This window comes from Numida meleagris, chromosome 6 (assembly GCF_002078875.1).
Source record: "Numida meleagris isolate 19003 breed g44 Domestic line chromosome 6, NumMel1.0, whole genome shotgun sequence".
Taxonomy (NCBI): domain Eukaryota; kingdom Metazoa; phylum Chordata; class Aves; order Galliformes; family Numididae; genus Numida; species Numida meleagris.
The window spans coordinates 4,779,795-4,804,717 of record NC_034414.1 but is presented as its reverse complement, the minus strand read 5'-3'; the positions used below and the strand labels follow the sequence as shown (position 1 = coordinate 4,804,717).

Here is a 24,923-nt window from a genome sequence, read left to right as displayed (position 1 = left end):
CATAAGAATATTTCCTGACTTTTTCTTCTACTGCATTGGACTCCACTTATGTTGTTGATACTTTAAAAAGGCATTTCCTTTTGCTACATTGTCCTTCAGTATGTAATTTCTGACAAAGTCAAGGCAAATCTGCTGTAGAATATCTCCATATCTGAAGTCTTTGACAGTTATTCTCCCAAAATATGCTAAAAATGCTACACATTTGATGTGTAATAACCTGTATGTTTCTTCCAGATCCTACTCATGTACTCTAAGTGATGAAGTCAAGCTGTAGCTTATAGAACATAGCCCTAAAGTTAATAGTTAAAAATCCATAGTTAAAAATCTCTCTCAAAAAAAGCAAACCAAAACAAATAGTCTAATGTTTTGTATTACATTATGTTTATAGCAGCTATTTGTTTCACTTCTCCTAAGCAGCATTGCTAAATTTCCCCAGGCAGGCTGCAGAAGATTCAGATGCTGAGGAAGCACACTAAATGCACAAACACAAGGCAGGCTAGAGATTGACTGAAAGTGAGAGGAGCTGTCATACTCTCTCAGAAAATTAGATACATGTCCATATGAAACTGTCCTTAGTCTCCCTTTATCACCTTTTAACACTGAGATACAATACTTGCGTTTAGTATTACAGGGCAGTGTGAAAACACCATCCAAAATGAAATTATTGTTTTTATGCTATATAAATCTTGTTGCAGAGCGGTGTGCTCAGGAGCACGTAGCTAATGATTTACTAATGACTTACGATGTAATCTTAGATGAAAGAAATAGATTGATAAGTGGAGGCGCAGGTGCAGTGGTGTGTATAATACGCTGTAGCTTAGCAAGATGTTCTGTATACGAAAATTGCTTGGGAAACACCATTGTTCTCTGATACGCTTGGTTGCATGGAACCTGGATCCTGTAAACAAGTATGCTATATAAGGGGCTTGTTGCTACAATAAAGTTGAAGCTGTGTGCACTCACATTGAGTGGTCGTGCTTCCCCACGCAGGAAGGGCAACCCTATGGGAAAACTTGAGGCATTTCCCAACAAAATCTAGGCGAAAGTTTAAAGAAAATAGTATTCTTTTTTTTTTTTTTTGCCAAAAAAGGCTTTTTAAAAAGAAACATAGGTATTTTGATACTTTGAATGTAATGAAGCATCCTTACAGTGTGTAAATGATCTCATTTTTTTACATAAGGCCAACTGAATTCTACATTTGATAATACTAATAAAAGGAGAGGTAAATCTTCGGAAAAGTGAATGCATATCATGAAACGGATGAATTTCAGTTGGGCATGACTACCTAGTGTACAAAAATAGGTAGCAGAACTGTATTGGGAAACCACTCTTGCATTTTTGTACATGTGCAGGCACACAGAGCACTTCTCAAAAAGGTTCCCAAAGGTATTGTTGTCTACGACAACATAATAAGGCTAAGGCTTCCCTTCCGTCCGCACCTCAGCGTGCGGGGCATACGGGACGCACACACAGTGTGTAACACCGAAATGCCAATTTAATGCTGCGCAACAAAGCTATTTATACCCGTACACGCGACCGCCCTGGATACTCGTGACCCTAGACCCCTCCCCGGGTGCATGCAGGCACTGCCCATTTTATCCCACAATTCCCCCCTCTTTAACAGCCCCTTTAATACGTTCCTCTTTGGTTCCCAGTTTCCTCAACTATTCCTACAAGGCCTAAGCGCGTCTTACATATATATACTAGGCAGGGGAGGTCCTGTCGCGTCACATCCCGCACGCTCGGTTGCCACCTACTACATTTTTCTCCTCCCATGCCTGGAAAAGCCTTGCCCCGTTACAGCGCGATCGCAAAACCCCCTATAACCTATCTCCCAACTAACTTATCTACTGCTTAAGCTCTAACGTTCGCATATTATACGAGTGCGTACTTCATCATTCTTTGTAAGCACTGCTGCAAACATCCCATCAAGCATGGTAAGCAAAATGCAATGCAGATAAACACTACAAGCACTATACCGACTACTTTAAGTATCTGGGTGACCCACGGCCCGAGTCCGCCAAACAGGTTCTTCAGCCAGTCGCCAAACGGATCATTGTCAACCGTTATCTTCTGCACGGACTTAACCCCTGCTCGCAGGGGCCACACGCTGGCCCAGGTGAAGACTGTGGGAGGTGTAAGGAGTGCATATATCCAAGGACCCTCCCATCGTGTCGGATCTGTGACAAACAATGTCTTTGCTTGGCCCAGAACGTGGTCACGCTGCGCGAAGGGCCTCTTCTATCACTGCTCCAACAGTGACGAGGACAACTGCGTTGATGACCCCTCTTTAAGGGCACGGAGCTGCCCTTTCAGGAGCTGATGTGCGCGCTCCACTATTACTTGTCCTTGGGAAATATGTGGGATATCCCAAACACGCGCCGGATACCCCAAGTGCACCACCAGGCCTCAAAACAATGGCTTCTGTAGCCTGGCCCATTGTCTGTTTTTAACTCTATGGGAACCCCCATTATCGCGACTGCAAGGGCGTAACGCCTTGACACAGTCGTGCCCTTTTTGTAATGAGCAAATACTCAGCTATCACTGAAAGACCAAATCACTCGTGGAGAATACACATTCATTTCAAAAGAATGGAAACGTATCCCATCCGGCATCTGTGGAGAATGCCGTAAAAGGCGATGAAGAAAGACCTGTGATTCTGCAGTTTGTAGGCTGCTCCTGACAGCATCCAGCAGAAGAGAAACTGCTGGTTTGTGCTTCCCGTGAGCAGGCGCTGCTGCATGCCTGCTGGCCAGACTTTTCTGCTGGCTGCTGTAGGACTGGAGGGATCCTGGTGCCTATTTGCTAAAACCTGGATGTTGGGTTTTATGACAACTCTCGCCCCGGCGAGGGCTAAGAGGTCACGTCCCAGCAATGAGAGCGGGATGTCCAGGACATAAGGCCGAATCGGTCCTGCCGTCCGCTCCTGCCCATTTTCCTCCCACGAAAAGAGGACGGGATAGTGACTGCGATGGCCTGTTACGAAACCCCCCACCCCATTGACTGAGCGCGGGAGTGTTTCCAGGGTCCAAGAGGAGGGCCACACAGCCGTTGAAATGGTGGTGACATCTGCTCCGGAGTCGATTAGAAAGGAAATGGTTTTCTGGTTTGGAGTTGGCTGTGTCAGGCCTTGAATCAAGATTTGTGCTTTAAGTATGGGCCTATTTCCCAAATCAAAACTAACTTGAACCAATGGTACGTCAGCCTGGCTGGCAGACTGTCCCTCTTCTTTATCCCCGGCTCTGCAAGCAGTTGCGAGCAAGATGCCTTCCCTTACCGCAACGGAAGCAGACGTCTGGTGCGGTTTGGACTGCCATCGCTTGCAAAGCTGCTGTCATCCCAGCAACCTGCTCAGACAAAACCGCAGCCAATGGCTGCACCTCTTGAGCTCGACCGAAAGCACAGCCACGCGCTATGAGTTCCCCTGCTGTGGTTGTGGCAGGAAGGGCTGCAAGAGCAGCCTTGTACTCTGGAGCTGCGCTCGAACGTAAACATTCTCGCAGCACTATTTCCTGTGTTTCTGGGGGCAGGTTGCTGCTCGAGATAGCTGTCTGTACTCGGTCTGCAAAGGAGCCGAAATGCTCCCCAGGTTTTTGTCTAATATGAAGATAACTTGGCGACCCACTTGTAAGCGTATGCATCCGCTCAAGCGCTCGCCTGCCCAAATCCGCCACTGTGACAAGAACAGCGGCTGGCAAAATCAGTTGTTCCTGAGGGGTACTCCAATTACCCTTTCCTGCGATTGCATCCGCTGGGATGTTGCGTAGCGGATGAGCTGGGTCTGCCTGCGCACGAGCTCGCAAGCTGTCCACCTCCTCCTGGATGTATGCCTCGAAAATCGGTACCTGCGCCTGCGATCCGGTAAGACCTCCCTCTTGGACCGCTTTTCTCAACTGCATTAGCATTTTGTAATCTACCGGTTGCCATTGGGGACCCTGCGGTCCGCCAACAAAAACAGGGTAGCAAGAGCGCGGCATGGGTTCAAGCTCGCATCCGGAGAGCATGCACTCCTGAGCACGAATAATCCAGCGCTCACCGGCCTTGCGAAACTGGTCCCGCGCCTGCCCCCGCCGTCTCCTTTCTCCCTCTGATGGTAGATCTATACAAAGGCGACCCTCCTCCTCCCCTGAGGAACTGGTCTCATCATCCGCCCCACGCCTTTGGGACCCCTCTACCCTATCTTTGGAGCCACTAAACCTCCTCGAGGTCGAGGGGAGAGGCTGCTCCACAGGGCTAGGTCTCGGCATCCTTCCCTCGCCTACGCCCGGTACAGCTGCACCACAGGGAGCTGCACCATAGGGCGGAGGTGCCACTGTAAAGGTGGGCGTCCCTGCCTGGACTGGCCAGGGGGCTGAAGGAATGAGAGCCCTTGGGAAACATGTCAGTGTTCCCTTCGGGTTCATAGACCAAAACTGCCCATCGTCTGAGGTCTGCACCCTTGGGGTCGCCTGCCCTTGCCTTGGAGCCCCTAAAGGGGCTAAAAGCGGAGCTTCCGTCCCCGTCTCTTCCCCTGACTTGCCCATCTTGTATTCCTCTCCCTCCGACCGTTCCTTTCCCTGCTCTCCATCGGCCTTGGCTGTCTCAGTGTCATCAGGCGTCCCCGATAACACTTGACGTGCCGTGGCATCGAGATGCCGCTCGTCTTTCACTTTCTGTATCACACTTCTCACCGTCCCCAGCACAGGGATAAGTCCCAGTGCCTCCTTATTTCTCGCACTTGTCCCTTCCCATAGCTCCTGACCCGTCTTCTCTAAAACCACTTTCTGTAGACAGTCTGTCGGGGACTCCGCACACTGCTTGCGCAGCATCCACTGAAGGAGTGTGAGGCACTCCTTCTTATGTAGTGTTATCCCTACTTCCTTGGCCAAGGATTTCCGCCTACTCACCACCTCCTGCACGCCGAGCCCCATCACGGCTCCGGCTTCTCGGCACCTAGCTCGCGCCCGGCGCCTAACTCGCGCCCAGAATCGGCCGTCCGGCGCCTAGCTCGCGCCCAAAATCACGTCGGGGTCACCAGATGTTGTCTACGACAACATAATAAGGCTAAGGCTTCCCTTCCGTCCGCACCTCAGCGTGCGGGGCATATGGGACGCACACACAGTGTGTAACGCCGAAATGCCAATTTAATGCTGCGCAACAAAGCTATTTATACCCGTACACGCGACCGCCCTGGATACTCGTGACCCTAGACCCCTCCCCGGGTGCACGCAGGCACTGCCCATTTTATCCCACAGGTATAAAATTACTTATCTAATTTATTTCAAGCCCATGCAACAGTGCCATTTATATTTAAATCCTACAGACCCATGTACCTATCCTTCCACTGAACAGCAATCAGAAGCTTGCTATGTTCAGAGCTGCACAGAGAATACAATCCCCCAAATTATCATTCCCCAGTAAAGCAGACAGAAAGCATGAGGTTTAATGGAATGGGATCCCAGTGGGAGGGGGAAAGAGTAGAAGTCCTCTAACATAACAGGACCTGGGAACCAGGAAATCGTGTTCATGCTATCCAGAAGCAGAAGGCTATCCATCCACTGCTTTGATCACAAAGCATCAGAGCTGCACAAAACAGCCTCAAACAGCAATGACAGCATGGAATCTGGGCTGCTGGTATCAAAGCAACCAGAAACAAAATGAAAAAGCATCTGCTCTAATTTTGTAGTCTCAGACTGATACTTGAAATCATACTCAGACCAGACTGATATTTGAAAAACTTCCCACTCTTCTTTACCGCACAGCTTCCACTCCACTCAGTGTGTCTCCAGAACTGAAATATATACAAATCAGCAAATGGAAACTATTTGTTCCCACATCTTCCATGGCTACATAGGAGGATAATGCAAGTTTTTTTGTTGTTCCATTTTCTTTCTAACTGAAATTTCCTTTAGTCAGGAAAACGGCTAAAACAGATATTCCTGACTGCACATAAAGTATATATCAAATAAAGAAATCAGGTACTTCAGACAGAACTGAAGAGTGGAGAGATGTCAAAGGAAAAACAATATTCACCTTTAAAGTATTCTGCTGTTCATTTAGAAAGGTGAAAAATATGTTAAAGAACCTATGGAGTAGAACAATAGATTATGGTCACCAGCAAGGAACTAGAAAATTGTTTTATCCGGGCATGCAAATAGATATTCATAAACTATTTTCCACTACTTTTGTGTATGTAGGAAGATATCAAATACTATTTTAAGCTTTGAAGCTTCTCTTCTTTGCCCTAGAAAGCAATATATTAAAAAACACTGTCCCAATTAAAGTGGTCTGCAAAAAAAAACCAAAAAACAACAGAAATCAACAGTATTTCTGAAATTACATTATGGCATTGAAATTGTCTTTGGTCTTTTGAGCTCTTTCCAGTATGGAGAGAATTAAATAATTCCTTAAAACTAATGAAAGCAGTTATCATACTCTCAGATTACTTCAACATGATAGCAACTATAATATCTAAGTGATGTTGAAATAAACTCACCTTAAAAATCAAATCTTTTTTGCCATAATGAAGTTCCTTCAACTGGGCTTGGATCTTTTTTGACTGAAAGTGAGGAAAATAGAAATAGTGTTTTTATCTCTTTAAAATAGTTGCTTTTAAGACCAGATTAAAAATAGCAACAGCTATTTATTAGTTATGCTATGAAAGCATAACTGGAGGCATCACCTTCAAAACAACCTTCAGTGCAGACTAAAATTGTTGGAACCATAGAATCATAAAGGTTACAAAGACCACTAAGATCATCTAGTCCAACCATCAGCCTGTCACTACCATGCCCACTAAACACATCCCTCAGTGCACACAGTCTGGGAGAGTACAACGAAGCATGAGCTTCCTGGTAGGCAAGTCTATCCATGAAAGATGTTCGATGTAATTATTAAAAGAATATTGATTTCACATATTTATTATCTTTGGTGTACAGAACTCAGTTGAAGAGTAACAAATACACTGTATCTGTCTGGCTTGTACCACCTAAGTCTGGAAAAATGACAAAAATAATGGAGATGGTCCTGTAGCATCTCTGCTTATTCTCATGACACTGACCCACTTAAAATCCATTTGGCACAAAGATTCATCAAGTCTAAAATTCTTAAGGTTTAAGGTACGCTCACAATCTGTTGTCTTGAGCGCTGGTTAGCTTAGGTTTAGTGTGGGGGGAGATTTAACAACAAGGAGCTCAACAGACTCTGGTAGATCTTATCTCTATGAGGCCTCCGGAGTCTGGAGACAGGGCTAAGGTGTAAACAGAATACTCTTTAGTATGCACAGCTAATGTGGTCACTTCTGGGACAGTTAAGCAACCCTTTGTTTGTTATCTACGTTGTTGTGAAGAACTTAGGGACAATTAACCGTGAGTGGATTTACTGCTTACAAGTGAAGGATATATAAGAAAACTTGCTATTCTGATGCCACACTGACTGAGGGAATTCTGTAACGGGACCAAGCGCCGACAGTTTAGTTTCTTGAAATTCTCCGCCAGCAATGCTGGCCATACTACAGTGAACTGCATTTAATTTTAGACTTCACCTTAAGACTTACAGACATTTGTGTTGCAAATACTAAACAATCAGCAAATAGATCTTTCGGTTAATTACCTAACATTCAAGATCTTGTGCAGCTAGGAAAAACAAACTCGAAGAAGACATGTACATGGAAAGTTACGTTGAACACTGCCAATTCTTAAAGCAGGAAACAAGGGGAGAGTATATACATATTTGTTCTGAAATATTCTGGCGTGTTGGAAAACAAAAGTGATGACAGAGGAAGATAACAGATTCTGACAACCAGCAAAAAATATATCCATTATTTCCTACTGTTATGGATTTCTCAGAAAGAGTGGTTGCAGATCTTCAGTGAGGCTAATCAGCTAACACAACAAGAAATCTCTACTTTGACCTCAGATGTTTTGCTGTTTACATTTAAACGCAGTCTTTGAAGAAACCATGACCAACCTTAACAATGAAAATTTTAGTAAAGAAGTGAGATGGTATGCTTCTGTTCAATTCCGGTAAGGAGAAATAACATTCACGGTATTTTTTTGTGGAGATGAAATCCACGAGAGAAGTCAGATTCTTCTATAGTAATAACCACTATGGTGAAAAGGTAAATAGCTGAAGGGACTGCTCCAATGAATACAGTTCCTTTGGCGTGTTTGAAAAAAACAGGGGGTTTGTATCATCAGCTATCTTTGCTAGTGTTTCTGTAGAGGGGATATTTTATAATATGACAATTTTTCCTTGAAATAATGAAACATTGTAGGGATCAATAGTAATAAACCTTTCACATCTCTACAAATTATTTCAGGAAGGCATTTAGCTACTCCTGTTTTATTCCAGGCATGAAGATCAGGGAAAGAAAATCAGTTTAACCTATGTTGTAGATCATAATGTATAGTTACAGAGCTATATGTACATTAAATAACCATTACCAAATTTAACTGTATTGACTAAAACTTGAGTTTGCAGACTTATAATATATTTGAGTTGCCTCTAGTGCAGTCACAGAAATGAGTTCAGATGAGTGCTTGATAAACACTCATCACATAGGCTCAATACATCATCTATGCCGGAACCTCAGTACAAAAGACTCTGACACAAACTTCTTTTGGATATGCTATGTTTAGAATAGAGAGGAACCTTCCTTACCTCTTCTGCACGAATACCACAAAGTTTGTTTCCTGACAGGAGCTTGTTTTTGAGGCTTTTGTTCTGAGGGGAAACAGAAAAGGTTTTATTACTGAGACTTAGTGACATTTAAAGTGATCTTTTGAATATTTTATCACGCTGGCTTTACTTTATACTTGGACAACACATTCAAGTCACTGGAAAAGACATATCTAATTACAGGCAGTAGCAGCATCAAGGTGCAGCAACCTCTCTTAGAAAATTCTGAAGGCCTACAGCTTTGCATTAAAACATGCTTTTGCAGAAAGAGGAACTCACATAGAGAAATTCAAACCATGCCAACAATTGCAAGTAATTTAGATTGGATATGCTGAGGTAGAAAGCCAGGAAAAGAACACTTTAATATTTACCTGGCATCAGTGCTTAGCTCAATATCATTTCTAGTAAATCATGGTAACTACTGAGTAAAAGATGCCCACTCTTAGCCAAGGCGAAGAAATTCCATGGGAACCTTTGATTAAACTTCCCAATTTAGAATGGCAAGTAATCAAAACCTTTTAAAGGCCAACTAACTGTGAGTATATTGACCTCTCAGTGCTCTTATTCACATAGAAGTTTTAAATAACTTATAAGCATACACACAGAACCACATTTCAGACATATATACTTACTAATAGTAGCTTATCTTCCTTGAACATAGTGCACAAGAACATGCTAGCATTAGATAAAAAACTTTGATTCAATTCAGGATATCATTTCAAATTTAGGTCTACATCTAACTGAACCACTGAGCACTGTTTCCTGAATTAGCATGGAGTTTTCCCTCAAAAAAAAAAAAAGCTTCTTATCGAAGTTGAGATAAACTAAAATTTGAAACCTCTGTACAATTCCAAAGTAATGAGAAGATATGACATCTTGTTTCATGCATTTCACTGGTGCTGTCTACTGTGCACCAATGCACAGTGCTGCGGAAAAATCTTTTCAAGCTGACACAGGCATCCACAGTTCTGTGATGCAAAACAAAAAGCCATTTGGGCATTACTTGGACCCAGATTCTGCCTTGCACAAAAAATGTTTTGCAAAAGACTGCATGTGAAGGGACGGAGAACAAATATTCTCATAAGCCTCGTGTTTGAATGAGTTTTGTTCTTTGAAAAGGATGTGGTGGCTCGAGAGGAGCACCTTCTTCCACTACTGAAACACGGGACTAGATTCTACACTAAGGGAACGAAGTAGCAGATGCAAGGTGATCAAAGGTAAATAAAAAAAAAAATCCCCCAAAGATGAATAACACTCAGCACAGCTATTACTCACAAGGGGTGAATAAAAAGAGATATATTGTAATCTAATCTACATTAGATGAAACTGGATTCACATAAAAAGTCAGCAACACTTCTTGGGCTGATGGACAAACAGACGTGCCAAGGGCAGTATCTCATCAGGAAACTGCACTTCGTGAATCCAGGAATTCAGATCATCCGTTTATTTTGCTAAACTGTGACCGTTATTCTCCAGTTTCCCTATAGTCTGTCAATGGTTCTAAGGGTGAGTTGTAATCTTTACATTTTTACTCATTTCTCTTCCTTTTGCCAAGTGAAAGGTACCAACAGAAATACTTCCATTAATACAGTAACAGTTCATAATTAACTTCTATATGCACTGTTTTACAGAGGCCCTGTAGTAACCCAAGACACGAAGAACTGAATGTCTACCATCATGAATTGCATGACTTGTAATTCAATGTTTCATGCCAAAGTAGTCTGACAGAAGAATATAGTTAAGAGAAATTGTTCAAAAACAACATTTTATGAAGATATTTTAGGTTTGATGGACACCATTTTGGAGCTTTAATTAGGTCTAACAGGATTTACCATTCCTTTTCTCCGCATCCGGCCCAGCAAGAAAGCAGAAAATGGGGCTATCAGAAAGCAGGCAAAACACTCGTGATTTCATCTGCACTTATTAGTATGTTTTTGGAAATGAGAGCAAGCATTTAAAGGTCACAGTTACTAGGAGCATAATAAGTTGGAGCTTGTCAGAGGGACCTGACAATCTCCAGTTAAATGTTGGAGTGTTTTTTTAATACTCAGCAAATTACATGTTGCTACCAAATATAGCTTTGCCTCCTGACTAATATTGATTGTTTTCTATAGCAGAACGTGAAGTATACTAATAAAAACAAGTAAAATGTAACAGAGAAGGATTTGATCACTATTCTGAATTAAATACTGCTAAATGAGGTGTGTCTTCATGTACACATCCCATAGATTTGCTAGGAAGGGGCTATTCAAAATCAATTCAAAGATTTTTAGGTTAAAAATGCATACAAGTCACAATGTAAGATCTCATTCATAAGTCTTAGATGAGAATTCAAAATAATAGATCTTATTTTCCTATTAAGTATTCTTCAAAGAACAACAAAAAGCTAAGTTTAACTGGATGGTTTTGTTTCAAACATCATATTTGTTTTACATTACTTTAATAGAAAAGATCTTAGACATTTCAAGTTTGAAAACCAGTATTTTTCAAAAATGAATTAAGTAACCATGTCTTTAACAGCCTCTCTTAAAGTGATGCGCAGCCATGACTTGAATTAGACATGGGCTTTTAAATTTACAGAAAGGATACCATGATATTCCAACTGAGGAATGTCATTAGTGGGCATGGTGAGGATGGGTTGGCATTGGTGATCTGAGAGTTTTTTTCCAAACATCTAAGAAGACACAGCCATGTTTTCACTAAAGCAGCAATCCCTACCAATACAGACTGAACACATCACCTCTTCAGAGAAGGAGAGAAGGAAGAAAAATAGTTCAAGAATTCTTAGGGAACTACCTATGGTTCTTCCTTTCCATGCCATTGGAAAAATGTACTACTCTGTATCTCAATAAAATTCAGGTCTCCTTACTTCTCAACAACTTTATCCTATAATATCAATGCATAATGGCTAAAAGGTGTGACAGGGTTTTTGTGGTACTATGTTTCTTCTTAATTTCCATCCTCCTATAAGAAGACTTTAGAGACTTAAAAAGTAAAGTAAAAACTAAGAACTTAAAAGCTCAATAGAAACGCTTATGTTGTTGCAGTTTCCATTCCTCTCTTTTCTGCCAAGTCATATTATTAAATCATCAGATAGCTGCATATTATTTTTCATAACATGTCCTTCTCCAATATAAAAGGGATTTATCATCATAGTAAGTCTGTAGTTGGGTTTCACAATTACCTGATGTAAGATACTTGTGATATACAGAAGTGTAAAATTATAATGGCTATGGAAAATACACAAATTTTCAGATGTCTTTTCTTGAAATCAGGTCACAAAATCATAAAATGGAATCATAGAATCCTTAGAGCTGGGAGGGACCTTTAAAGGTTATCTAGTCCAACTCCCCTGCCATGAACAGGGTAACCACAGCTAGATCAGATTGCTGAGGGCCTTACCCAGCCTCACCTTGAAAGTCTCCACAGAGCGGGCGTCAACCACATCTCTGAGTAACCTGTTCCAGTGCCTCACCAACCTTACTGTAAAAGACTTTGTCCTTATATCCAAACAAAATCTACCTTCTTTGAGCTTGAAACCATTTCCCCTTGTCCTATCGCCACAAACTCTGCTACAGAGTCTGTCCCCTCCTTTCCTGTAGCTCCCCTTTAGATACCAACAGGCCACTACCAGGTCATCTTGCAGCCATCTCTTCTCCTGGCTGAACAGTCCCAGCTCTCTCAGCCTGTCCTCGTAAGAGAGGTGTTCCACCACTCTCTGGACCCAATCCCACAGCCAGCTTTGTCCATTGAACACTCCACCCATGAAATCCATCTCTCTCCAATTTCAAGAGAAGGATGCTGTGGGGTAACATGCCAAAGGCCTTAATGAAGTCCAGACAGATGACATCAGTGGCTCTTTCCTTGTCCATTGATGCAGTGACACCATCATCAAATGTCATCTTGACCTCCAGCCACATACAGGAGTGGTTATGATACTGACATTCGCTAATTTATAGCACCTATACTATCTGTTTGAAATAGCAGCAGGACATCAACTGGTGGATAAACAAACTATATAATTCAGACATTATCAACTCAAGGCAAGTTTACTTTGCCTGCTAGCCTTCTGAAGCATGAGGACAGAACGCGTTCAAGCAAAGAAAATCTCTTTCCCTCAGAAAATTATTCCAAGCAATTCACTTCACTTCAGACATTTTTACCTGAGGTCTAACAGCAATAGTTTGTTGTATACAAGATATACGTGGCTCTGCCTCCCCTCGATGAATAGCACAAATGAAATCATGCTAAGCTCCAGCTCATCGTTGCAGCCTTTCTCCATTATGGACATTCTATAAAAATGATCAACAAAAGTGACAACAACAAAACCCAAATGCAACCAAAACAGCAAAATACACTCCTAAGCAACAAGAAACTCTGGAGTGAACTCAGCAAGAGCGCCAGAGCCGATTGCCAAGATCAATACTCTTTGCCATTTCCTGTTAAACAAAAGCTGCTCACTGAGCCCTTTAGAATGAAAATCAGAAGGCAGCAACTGACCAAAATCAAATATCTGGACATATCTGATATCAGAATGTACTAGTACCCATTTTGCTTTGGATATTAGCTTTGTATTTCAAGATGATGAAAAACTGTTTTATATAGCATGAAGCAGGGTGAAAGTTTTAATCCCAGCAGGGTCTACTCAGCCCTTCATCTTTCTAAGACAGATAAGTTGAGCTTCCTGCACTCTACTGTCTGAGGGTTATCAGAAAAAATACTTACAAACTGCTTTGCTTCAACTTTACCTAATACAAAGTTGTTCATTTTATCTGAAATAACTGAAATTTGCTGACATTTTAGACTCACTAAAACACACATCTAAATGTTAGTATTCAGAGTTTACAAATATGCACTTCCACAGGAAATAAGACAAAAAAAAAATAACTACTGATTTTAGAAAAAAAACAAGTTCTTGAATGAGTATTATTTATAAGATTGTGATACAGTGTCAAATAATGATACATGCTGCTTTTTTTGTGACTGTCTTAAATAGCTAAATGAAAAAAAGCTCCTTCAACCTCTCATCACTCAGAATGAATTCTCCTGTTACAGCAATAAATCAACATACAGGGCCAACTATTCTTTTCTTCAGTGTATTTTCTCTTTTGGATTTCAAGAGACTAGGGTCATTTATTTTACTTATCCATGAGTAAATATAATTCAATATGAAAAAATGATATAAAGAAGTATATATTGGACTGATGTAATTTGAAGTAATTTTCAATCACACCTTTCCAGTCATTTCAAGTGGACTTTGTTACGGGAAACAAAAGGCCACTTCTAATTCTTTCCATGTTCTAATTAAATACATTGCAGCATGTTGAACACAGAATTCCATTTTGGAGAACGCGTATCTCAAATGAGGGGTAACTGCCTTTCCAATGTAGGATTATCTACAGCAGAGCCCTGAAAACTCTTTGATCTTTCCCTTCTGCAGAGTGGCGTGAGTGCTCCAGGGACAGTCTGTGGGATCAGCAAAGCAGAGCCCCTCCTCAGGTAGATATCTGCCCTGAAGCTCCTTTCTTTCATGTATTTGGCATTTGTGAAGAGAAGGGTGAAAAGAAGCTAAAACTGCTGCGAGCTGCAGGTTAGGAGGAAAAGAGAATAAAAAGTCCATGGACAGCCCTATCAAGATAAGATGAGGGAAATGAACATTCTGACCACAACAATAAACCAAATGCATTTCTGACTTCCAAAGAACTAGGCTCTCTCTCACTGCAAGAGTGAAGGGTTACAGTGGTTACGTTCAGCACTACAGCCTCCCTTTCCCTACTGTACCAGCAGCAGGAGGTGAAATGCTGCATTAAGCACGTCTTAGATCTTTGCACATTTGCACCTCAGAATTGTCAACATCTGTCTTAAAACATGACATAGTTACAAGAGGAGAAGGGCAGGAGATGAGTAAGGCGTACGTGTATGCTGCTTTCTGTGGAATCACATCACTCAAGTTCGCTTTAATATTAATAGGCTCCATCTCGTGAATTCTCTCAGTAGCCGTGCTCTGAGTCTTGTTACAGAACTTTCAGCCCATATATTTAAATTTTGAAAGTAGCAGCCTGCAAATAGAATCTAAAAATATTGAAAGCCTACATCTATTGCTTTAGAGCTGTTACGATATCTTTCAGTTGGGAAATAGACATCCCTGGGGCAGTTCTACTGGATTGATTCACAAATTAAACACACTTTCCACCATGCCATGCCCACTCAATATAGGCAGAGATAAGTGTCTAGATAATAGATACTAGTGGTTTATTAACAGTATTTACTTGGAACTGGAATTGTAACAAAACAAAGACAATTTTCTGTGACTTAAAATACATTAAAAGGGGGGGGGGGGATTGACGGGGGGGACAGCAGAAGCTGAACATTTACACTTAATATGTGTGGAATCAATAAATTCGTGTGCTTCAAAACACTGTTGGATTTATACAAAATAAAAGGCTGTAAGTTTTTTTAAAATGCATGCTTCTCAATCTCAGCTACCAAACAGTAAACTTTCTTTAAAAATATCATCTTAAATTCTCCCCAGAAATATGGTCCTGCATATAAGCTCGCAAAGAACATAAGCTCGCAAAGAACAGCAGTTCTTCCTATTACAGCATGATTGCCCTGTCTGGCCCATCTCATCACATCTGCAAGTAAGAGTTGTACTGTGAAAAATATTATAAAACTATTTCAAAGTCAAGTGAACAAAACAAAGTACGCATAATCAAACTTATACAAAAATACAAACTAGATTTAGAAATATACACTGTAAACCATCATTAACAGAAAACGGCACCAAAGGGAAAACAAACATTTTCAAGAGGAAAAAACGTGGGACATTTAAACAATTATTATTATAAACAATTAATATCAAATTACAGAGTAATTTTTACATCACAAATGAGCTTAAACCACCATAAAAATTGGGTATTATTCTATAGCACACTAACCATGAAATCTTTAGCGCACCAAGTGATACTGAACTGATGGTTTCTCACACAGCAAATGCTCTGTGCAGAGAATACAAGCAGGAAGAAGCAATGCCAGGGAGCTACTACAAACTGCACGTACACATTTGACTCTTTCAAATGGAAATAACTTGGGGTTTTTCCAAAATGACAAAAACAAGAGTTGGCAATGGTCGCTGGGAATCCACGTCAAGAGAAAATTATTTACAATGTGCCTTCCACCTAAGCAAATATTTTTGTGGAATGTAATGATATAATACTGCGTTTTATTTAGCTCTGCATAATTTGGATATCAAACTAGATCTGCTTTTGTTGGTTGCAGTGGCAGAAAGCTCAAGAAATTCTATTTTTCCTTTTGCAGCTATAGAACAGTCACCCTCTAATCCAGAAAAAGATGTAATTAATTATAATCATATGAGCCAATTCAGTGAGCCAGTTCTTGAGTGTTGTCAAAGTTATGCTTAAAGGAGTAGTATGAAGCTTAAAAAATAGATAAATCAAGGAAAGACTCCGTAGAGAATACCAAGGAGCTATACTTAACAGACAGGGGGACTGTGCAGAAGCAGCTCATGAAAAGCTTTGAATTGCTGCTTATACCCATTCTCAGCAACTCTCGGTTTGACTGGTTCTTTCCTAAATCATTTCATTTACACATTTGCTAAAAATCATGTGCTCATAACATTGAATTTTCATGCCAAATTTTATCTTTAAGTGAAATTAAAATGAAGTGACAACAATCTAAAAGCAACCAAAAAAGATTTTATTAAGAGTTACTGCCCCATCAGGTTCCTCAGTGAATGCGCATCTTGCTTCAAGATGACAGATCAACATCACTACAGGAAGGAAGAATTGGTTATAGTTTTTATCCCAAAATGATCAGCATCCAGTGAACCAGTGCAAGATACCATTTTCATTCCTAGGAGTTAATATCTCTTTTATTTTGTTAGGCCCAGTTTTGGCAAATAATGGAGGAGATCATAACTGTGAGTCTCCGGATCCACAGTTCTTTTCTCCTAAGACTCGAAGTTCAGCACCGTAAAATTCTCAGTTTAAATGCTTAGTGCTTTCTGTTGGCCAAAACAAATACACTGAAGCTCATGAATGAAATGTGCAAATACACAGAATGAGAACATTTTTCAAAAGCACAAATTATACTATTGGGAAATCGGGAAAAAACCTGCTCAAATATATTTTCCTTCCTGAGTCTACAACACAGAGAAATTGAGATATCTCCAGCATAGCAAGCCTTGGATTCAATATAGACAATACAGGGAAATTACCTCAGAAACCTTATCAGGTTCGTCTGGGCTCTGTGTCTACCAAAGTGCTATTTCAGAGTTCAAACAGAAGATGACCAACAGCCCATCTGCTCTCACCCATCCATTTAGACCAAGCCGAATTCACAGCTAGCTGTCAACCACAAGCATCCTGGGAATTCTGCTTCACATAACTCTTCCACAGCAAACATGCAAGATGCTTTTCTGCCATTTATATTGCTAATCAGAAAGCTGTTCACAGAAATGAATGAATTGGAAATCAATAAATATAATCCTACTACCTGCACTCATCCCAACATTAAAACAGGCTTGTTTTTATCATAGTTTCTTCTACCACCTTGATTGTTACAAAATATGGCCTTTACAAGACAAGCAAATAAAACAAATAAAAACAACATTAAACAAGACAGAAAGAACTTAGATGCTACTTTATTTCTTTTTGAAGACGGTTCAAGCTCTTATCTTTTCAGGTCATTCAGGTGTTAAGGGCAGTGTGGCACTGGCACAGGTTGCCCAGAGAGGTGGTGGATGCCCCATCCTTGGAGACATGCAAGATCAGGCTGGACAGGTCTCTGAGCACCTGATGGAGCTGTAGGTGTCCACTCATGGCAGGGGAGTTAGACTAGATGATCTTTGAGAGTCCCTTCCAACTCAAACAATTCTGATTCTATGGTTTTTCTTCATAGGTAAAATTACCCAAATCCCTTGGGCCTCCTTGTAGCACAGCACCCGAAGTCACACAGCTGAAGGGTACCTTGTCTACCAGCACACAGCACTGCACTCCTCCTCTGAAGCCAAGACTATCAATACCAGAAAAAGGAAACTTTCCTGAGAACAATGTGAGAAAGAGCCATTACAGTTTCCAGCGTATAAACTGCAGGCATTGTGGTAATTCTAAGCTACTTACAGTCACATTATGTTCTCATATACACATAATTATCTTTCTGAATCTAGGTGTAAAGAAGGACTTTAACTTCAGCGTAAACACATGCACACAAATACATGTGCAAATACATGTGCAAAACCAGGAAGTGAAGACCCTGTTTTAAATATATAGCACTAAATTTACAGTCTTACAAACATTAACTATTCTACATTTGGAAGAGTAATCACAACAAATGAAAGGACTACAACACTGACTGATGAACCAGAGTAATCAGACGGGATTTTTGTTGTTCCTTTATTGTTGTTTTTCCTGTTTTTTTTTAATTTGTTTTTTAATCTACATGAGTCTTCCATGAGCTCAGGTATCTATCCGATAAAACAAAACACTACTTAGACATCCTCACTCACAAAGGAACACGGAGATGAGAGAAGACTCTTACAGAATAACGTTAGCATCACCCATTTGATTAAACTCTTATAATTTTGCTTAACAAACACTTCCACACCTATTACATTTTGCATGTTTAAAATTTTTTGAAGACCTAGATCATTAAAAAAGTTATTAATTCAAGCATTCTTGGGTGCTGTTTAACAAATATTCACTTACGAATATTGTGGAATTGAATTCTGCAGATACATTGCATAGGAATTGTTATAGGTGAACTTAATAATTATGCCCATTTATCACAACAGATATGACAAGGCCATTTTGAGGATACCTAATGAAAACTATTTTTAAATTAGAGTATAGCTATAAATAAGCCTGAGATCAATACTTAAATGACAGCTAAATAGAATTAACGCAACTCACTCAAGTTATTTTGGTTAAAATTACTGACAAATCATAGAGTCATAGAAGCACCAGGGCTGGACATCTACAACCTCAAATACAGTGGAAGAGTGTTCAAAAGGGAGAAAAGATTCCAGAACTGAATGGTTTTAAATCCTGCTGAATAATAATAAAAATTATGCCGAAGAACAGCATAAGTTCTACTTTTAAGACTCAGCAGGAGGTTGTCTGGACACTAGGGCTGAACTATTTCCTATCACTGAAGTAACATAGAGTGAACTACTGGAAGAAGCCAGTCAGACCAGGGAGTGTTCTATTCCCACTGCACTGAACACTCAACATTTTCACATCTCTAGTTCTAGCAAGAGCATAACAAGGCTGAGATATATATTACGAAAACAGAGAGATAACCATGAGATGAACAAACTTTCATCAGCCTCCTAGAAGTACTGAATTATTACTTTTATTTTTATTTTTTGCAGAGGGAGAAATGTCTGCATTTGCAAATATTCCAGAGTTTCAGGTTGAGATGCAAAGCAGATGAGAACCAGCTCTGTTGCTCTCAAGAAAAAAAAGTTTCCTATGATTCTACTCCTTTCAGGAGAAGCTGCACTACAGCAGAACAGCTTGTAGGGCTTTGCAGAGTCTGGAAAACCCAACAGACACATTCACTCAGGCAATGACACAACTGATAAGTAAGGAATTCTAGATGAAATTTTTTTCTAGAATAGTCCCATCCTGAATTACTATCAAGTATTTAATTATTTTTAACATTTCATCTTCCTTAAATATCTATATATAATTGGAATTATCAGCACAAATACTGCATTTAGTTTGATCTAATTAAGGCTAGAGGATAACCAGTCTCAGGAGAGGACTACAATCTTTATCACGTCACAAGCTATCAACCCTCAGTTAAAAAATACCTCGCCATAAAAAGATGAAATCTTCCAATGACATTAAATCTTGATTAAAAACTACAAAACAACAGCAGTCCAGTTTAATTTATACCTCTGAGTAACAGAAAATGATTTTCAAAGTCACTTTCTGCTCCCACTCAACTCAGCAAATACACTCATTTGTATTCAACAGCATGATCATAAAGAAAACGCAAACACTAAGCCTTCCCCCCCAGAATCAATGGAATTTTTTTATGTTATAACATAACGCGATTAGTTTGGGATTTTCTGTCTTTTTTTTTTTTTTTTTACTCCAAATTCCCATTTTGTTTCATGGAAATCCACTTCTAACGGTGAGAGAGATGTTCCTGTTAACTCATCTAGTAGTCAAAGCTCCACAGCCTCTGGAGCATCCTCGGACCGGGACAAGATTCTTGTATTCCAGATGCAACGTAACATGATTAAGCAACACTCTAAAGGAATAACCCAAGTGTATTTCAATGCCACATATATCCCTTCTTAATTCTTATGCTCTAAAGTATTGTGTAGTGTTTTCAGAAGCAAAAAATAGTCTGGTACTAATTTTTTACTAATTTTTTAAATTATCAATGTATGTCCTATTTTTAATGACGTACATCATTGCTACTTCCTTTTAGGTGGTCTTCCCATTAGGTGATTTTAACATGACGGTGCTAAAAGCCAACTTTTCCACTCTTTTTAAGAATGACATCACAAGAACAAATTAGATCAGCACACTCCTTTCCCTGTTTGACTGATTAAACTGTATTTCCACCCTTTCGTTTTCTACACAAATCACACTGAAAAATTTTAAGGAAGTCATTAATTTTTAGGGAAAAAAGGATTTCCCTTATTTATTTATTTTACTTTTTACCCCTCAAAGGAAGATTTTAAGGCCTTTAGCTGATCGCTATCAGTAACTGCTTCTGTACTCTTCCTGGTTATGTATGTTTTCTTTGGCAGTGCTGCTGCCTCTGATACTTCTGGATGTTTTCTTTCGAATTGGAGAACCAATGCAGTATCCAAAGAAGAAACGAAGCTTGACTCACCTTTCTTCTGCACGGGAACAGATTTTTATGTTTCGAAAATTCACAGGATAAGAGTTAATGTCATCTACAGAGCACAAAGACAGAAGAAATACGATGTCCTCTTTTATAGAATAGCGCCAAGTGTCAAAGCCTGAAAATTCCATTTCTGCTTTACTACAAGAATACATTTCTTTTCTCCACGATATTTCAATGCAGTTCAATTGAATTCACCCTGCAGGGCATTAAATTCCCAACAGATCAGGTGAGACTTTAAATCGCCTTGACTTTGCCTTTTACTAGAGCAGCTATGCACAGAAAGATTGGAGAAAATTTTGTTTTAGGATGATTTACTCGACAATAAAGCTATAACAACAGTTTATAAACGAATAGAGACAAAGTATTGTTTACAAGGTACTTATTTGAAACGATGCTTCTTAGCACGAAGAACACATATTACTGGGAGCTACAGTCAAATTCATTTTCTGCTCCTGGTTTACTTTGTGTTGCCTGTACTACTTTGTCTTTTATGTAATTCATGTGTTTCAAAGTTCTGTCACAGTCTAAACAGCCAAGAAATACACTGCCTGATGTAAACATCTGTGCCAACTTAATAAATACTTGGGATGGTGGTAAAACAGTACATGTAAAGACACTAACACACTTTAATGTAGGTATACATTGATATAATAAAATCACCTTGCCCACAGATAATATCAGAAACGGTAGTCGTATCTTCTCTAATCACATTGTAATGACATTATTTAAATGAGAGTATTTTTTTTATTTCATTTTTTTAATACATATACCTTTTACCTAAGTCTAATGTGTGGCAACTACAGCCTCCATGTGACATAGCTGAATAACATTTTGCTGCTTCCTGGTACAGAATATAGCTAATTGTATCATATATTACCTCTTGGGAGAAATTCCTAACTTGTTTATCTCAAGGAAATTATGTGCAAGCACCCATCAGCTGGAAGTCTTACAAACTTTTTCAGGAAGCACTTAGAGATCTCTAACAAAGAGGAATTTTTAGACACAAACACTATGTACTGTATATAGCACTTTTTTTTTCCCCTCCACACAATGGTTGATTTTTTTTTGTCAAAGCCTTGAATAACCTGAAAATTACGTTTCTGTACATTGGCTTCTCCTCATAATCTACACGCACAGATGCTACATTCAGTTGGAAAACTGCTGTTGTCTATTCCTATCTCTGAACTGCCAAGATGAATGGCAGTAGGGCACATGCTGAAAGGATGGAAATAAATTGGGAATTCTTTTTACAGTTATGGGGAAATCTCAGATTGCTGCATTCAATTTGTCAACAGAAATAGAGGGTAAATGCAATATTTGAAAGAAGGGTAACAGAAGCTGTGAATGGAATTCCATTTACATTATGCACCTCTATCTGTATGAAGATAGAACCATTAAAATTATACAGAAGCACTATCTATTAAGTATACATCATATTTACTCTTACAAACACGTTTCTTAAAAGCATACTGCATATTCAGCGATTGGAAACAAGGCATGGATAAACAATGTTTCCTCAAAAATGCACCATTCATTTTATCAGTCTAATTATCAAAATATGAAGTCCTTGTTGAAAATGCCAATAACAATTACTGAAATTCCAGAAAAGCTGTTAGTGGACATGTAGAGAACTGGAAACGTATCATAGAGGTTACATAAAGAGTCATTAGGTAGGTACAGCTGGTATTTCCTTTCCTATACACTAACCGATGCACAGAAGGGCAATGCAATTCTCTCAGATTTCTCCCAAAGCAAATTTAGTTGACTAAGTCACAAAAAGAATGCTGGAGCTTCTGATTTCCAGGCAATTCTAGGGCCATATTGCTGCTTTAATCACAAGTACTGCTCTGCACTTCCTCCTAAAATACATGCAAAATAAACAGTGCCTAGAATCTGTTCTTATCTCTTTTTTTTTTCCCCTCTCTTGAAGGGAGGGGACAGGACAAGGAAACAGGTCTTTAACATTTCTCGTGCCCGTGTGAAAACCTAGTAGACCAAAGCCTTACTGCATTTTTTCCAACACCTTGCTTCCTCTTAGCTTCATAAAACATTAAGTCTCTTCCCTTCAGTCATGTCTTGTCTACCAAACTTTTCCTGGAAGACCTAATCCTTTTTCTCCCATATTTAATTTGAAACATTTGAAGAAAGTACTGGAAGGTTCTATAGTTCCATCTAGAACGCCTAGACATTAATACACTATTCTAGAGAAAAAAGTTGCCTTTTTGTTTTCTCAAATAAAGATTCTTTATTTATTTTTAAGGTCTTTTTTAACGCCAAGACCAAAAAACAGGGAAGTAATACAAATTAGATTCTGTTCCTTTTGAATAATTCCACGAATATCAGTATACTAGTCTAATCACGTGCAATAATGACACAAAGAGGAGAGAGAAGTAGGTGAGCTAGGATGGAAAACGTATCACAGAATGATTTAGCAAACAGGAAATTTGTTTCATCTGCCTGGTGTGCTCTCCTTCCCATTGTTTTACCACCAAGCAACAGAATTTATTGTTTTCAATATGTTACTTCCTTTTGCTTTTTGAGAAGCACCAATCACACAGATGCCCCAAAAAAACATCTATGCAGTAATCCAGCAACCACTCACTCAGTGGCTCACATAATGCCTATGCATCTTCTCTATTGTGCAGTCAAAGTGCTCTAGTGAAAAAAGAGAGAATCACAATGGTGTAGGATATCAGATATATATACACACATATATATACGAAAAATACTCCTAAAACATTTACTATATTATGAACGTCAACTTAAACACTTTTCCCAGACCCATTCTCCAAGCATTTTACAAGCTATAAGAAAAAAATCATAACCTTCATCTAACATAGTACCTAGAGATCCCAGTCAGGCTGAAGCTGCATTTAGTGCCTGACAATCACAACACAACAAAGACCATGACTGACAGAAGCTACACAGCTACTGCTCTGTTTTTGATTGCGTTTTTTTTCTCGTGGGTTTTCTTGGGCTGACTTTGGAGGAATTCATGGCAGACAATACTTGCAATTGTGTCATGGTTTTATGATTTTTGGTTATCGGTATTCCACATCATAATATCATGTAGTGCACTGGCAGTTAGAGTTAATGCTCCAGTTCAATGGATTGTTGATAGTTCCGGGTACCTGGTTCTCAGAAGAGAAGAAAAACTACATTTCCTGGAGGACTTTGCTGCTCTGTTACTGTTTTCTGTTCAGAGGGAAAGATAAAACTGTTTGCATATCATGAGACTCTTTCTTCTCTGCCCATCTCTCATCCTGACAGTATCTCACTCCCCAGCTGTCTCACCATCAGCATTAGAGTAAGGCCTACCTTAATTTTGGACACTCTCATTTTAGTGGATTTATTAGCTTAAATTGTAATTATATTGCATTATATTGTGTTATTGTCCATTCTGATATCTTATTCAGTAAATTAGTTTGTTTCTCCTCAGATCGTTGCCACTGTTTTGTTTTTAGGCCTATCTCCCTATCCTTTTTCTCTTTTCCCTTTCCTGGGGCGTGAGTCTGTGGGCCCCCTGCCCCATTAGGCATGGAACCAGGCCAAAAGTTGCCCATAAACCGCTGACAAAATGCTAGTCAACAGCAATAATGGGTACGAGTGTGTCAGGAGAGCAAAACCCACAGAAATCCTTTGTATTGTACAGAATTCTATTTCAAGGAGTATTGTGTTAAAAATAAGGCATATGCTAAAAACTTCTGAAAGGAACAGTCAGACAAACAAAAAAACCATACAAACTGCCTAGAATCTGTTCAAAAACATAGTATCAGAAATTCCCAAAGCCCTGAAGGAACCCAATAAAGCTAAGACTGCCACTGGGAACAACTCAGAAAAAATTTACTGAGAGGAAGAGGTCAGGAAAAGTTATTAAAAAAAATCAAGTTAAACAGCAAAGTAAGAAGGAATTTGATAATTTAAGTTGTGGAAGTGTGTGGTATCAGAAAAGGGCCTAGAAAATCAACATACAACTGGTTCATAAACATACACCACAGGGCATATGCACTGATACATACTCAAACTCCCAAATCCCAGTGTCTGCAGTGAGGCAGGCTCACATGCTCTACTACAATAGCATTTGTAACTGTCATTGTCACAGGAGACACTGTGACTGATGAACCACTGAGCACTTCTTTACTTTCTTTTAATTCACAAGGTGGGAGGACTGACATTACCTCTGTGTCTCACTCAGAGCATCATCTGCAAGATCACAATGACTTCTTGGCATGCCACTGGCCTGTATGTATTTCTGATGGAGCAAAACTCATCTCACTGAAGGTACCCCAGAGTTTCAGTGTACTAGTTTTTGTTCTGAGTGGAGAAGTGAAGCACAGACGTAAAATGTGTGTGAAGTGGTACATCTATCAATATCC

General features: G+C 39.7%; 1 protein-coding gene across 3 annotated transcripts in view; it reads right to left on the bottom strand.

Annotated features, from left to right (window-relative positions):
• The window catches only part of LUZP2 (leucine zipper protein 2), a 164,796-nt gene that overhangs the window by 57,365 nt on the left and 82,508 nt on the right, over positions 1-24,923 (bottom strand). For 2 of the 3 annotated variants that reach the window (XM_021401210.1, XM_021401213.1), the window contains exons 6-7: positions 8,641-8,703; positions 6,476-6,538 (exon numbers count right to left, since the gene is read on the bottom strand). In XM_021401210.1, coding sequence (XP_021256885.1) covers positions 6,476-6,538; positions 8,641-8,703 — 126 coding nt within the window. The remainder of the gene's footprint in view (positions 1-6,475; positions 6,539-8,640; positions 8,704-24,923) is intronic. The other variant, XM_021401212.1, reaches the window with a different exon arrangement.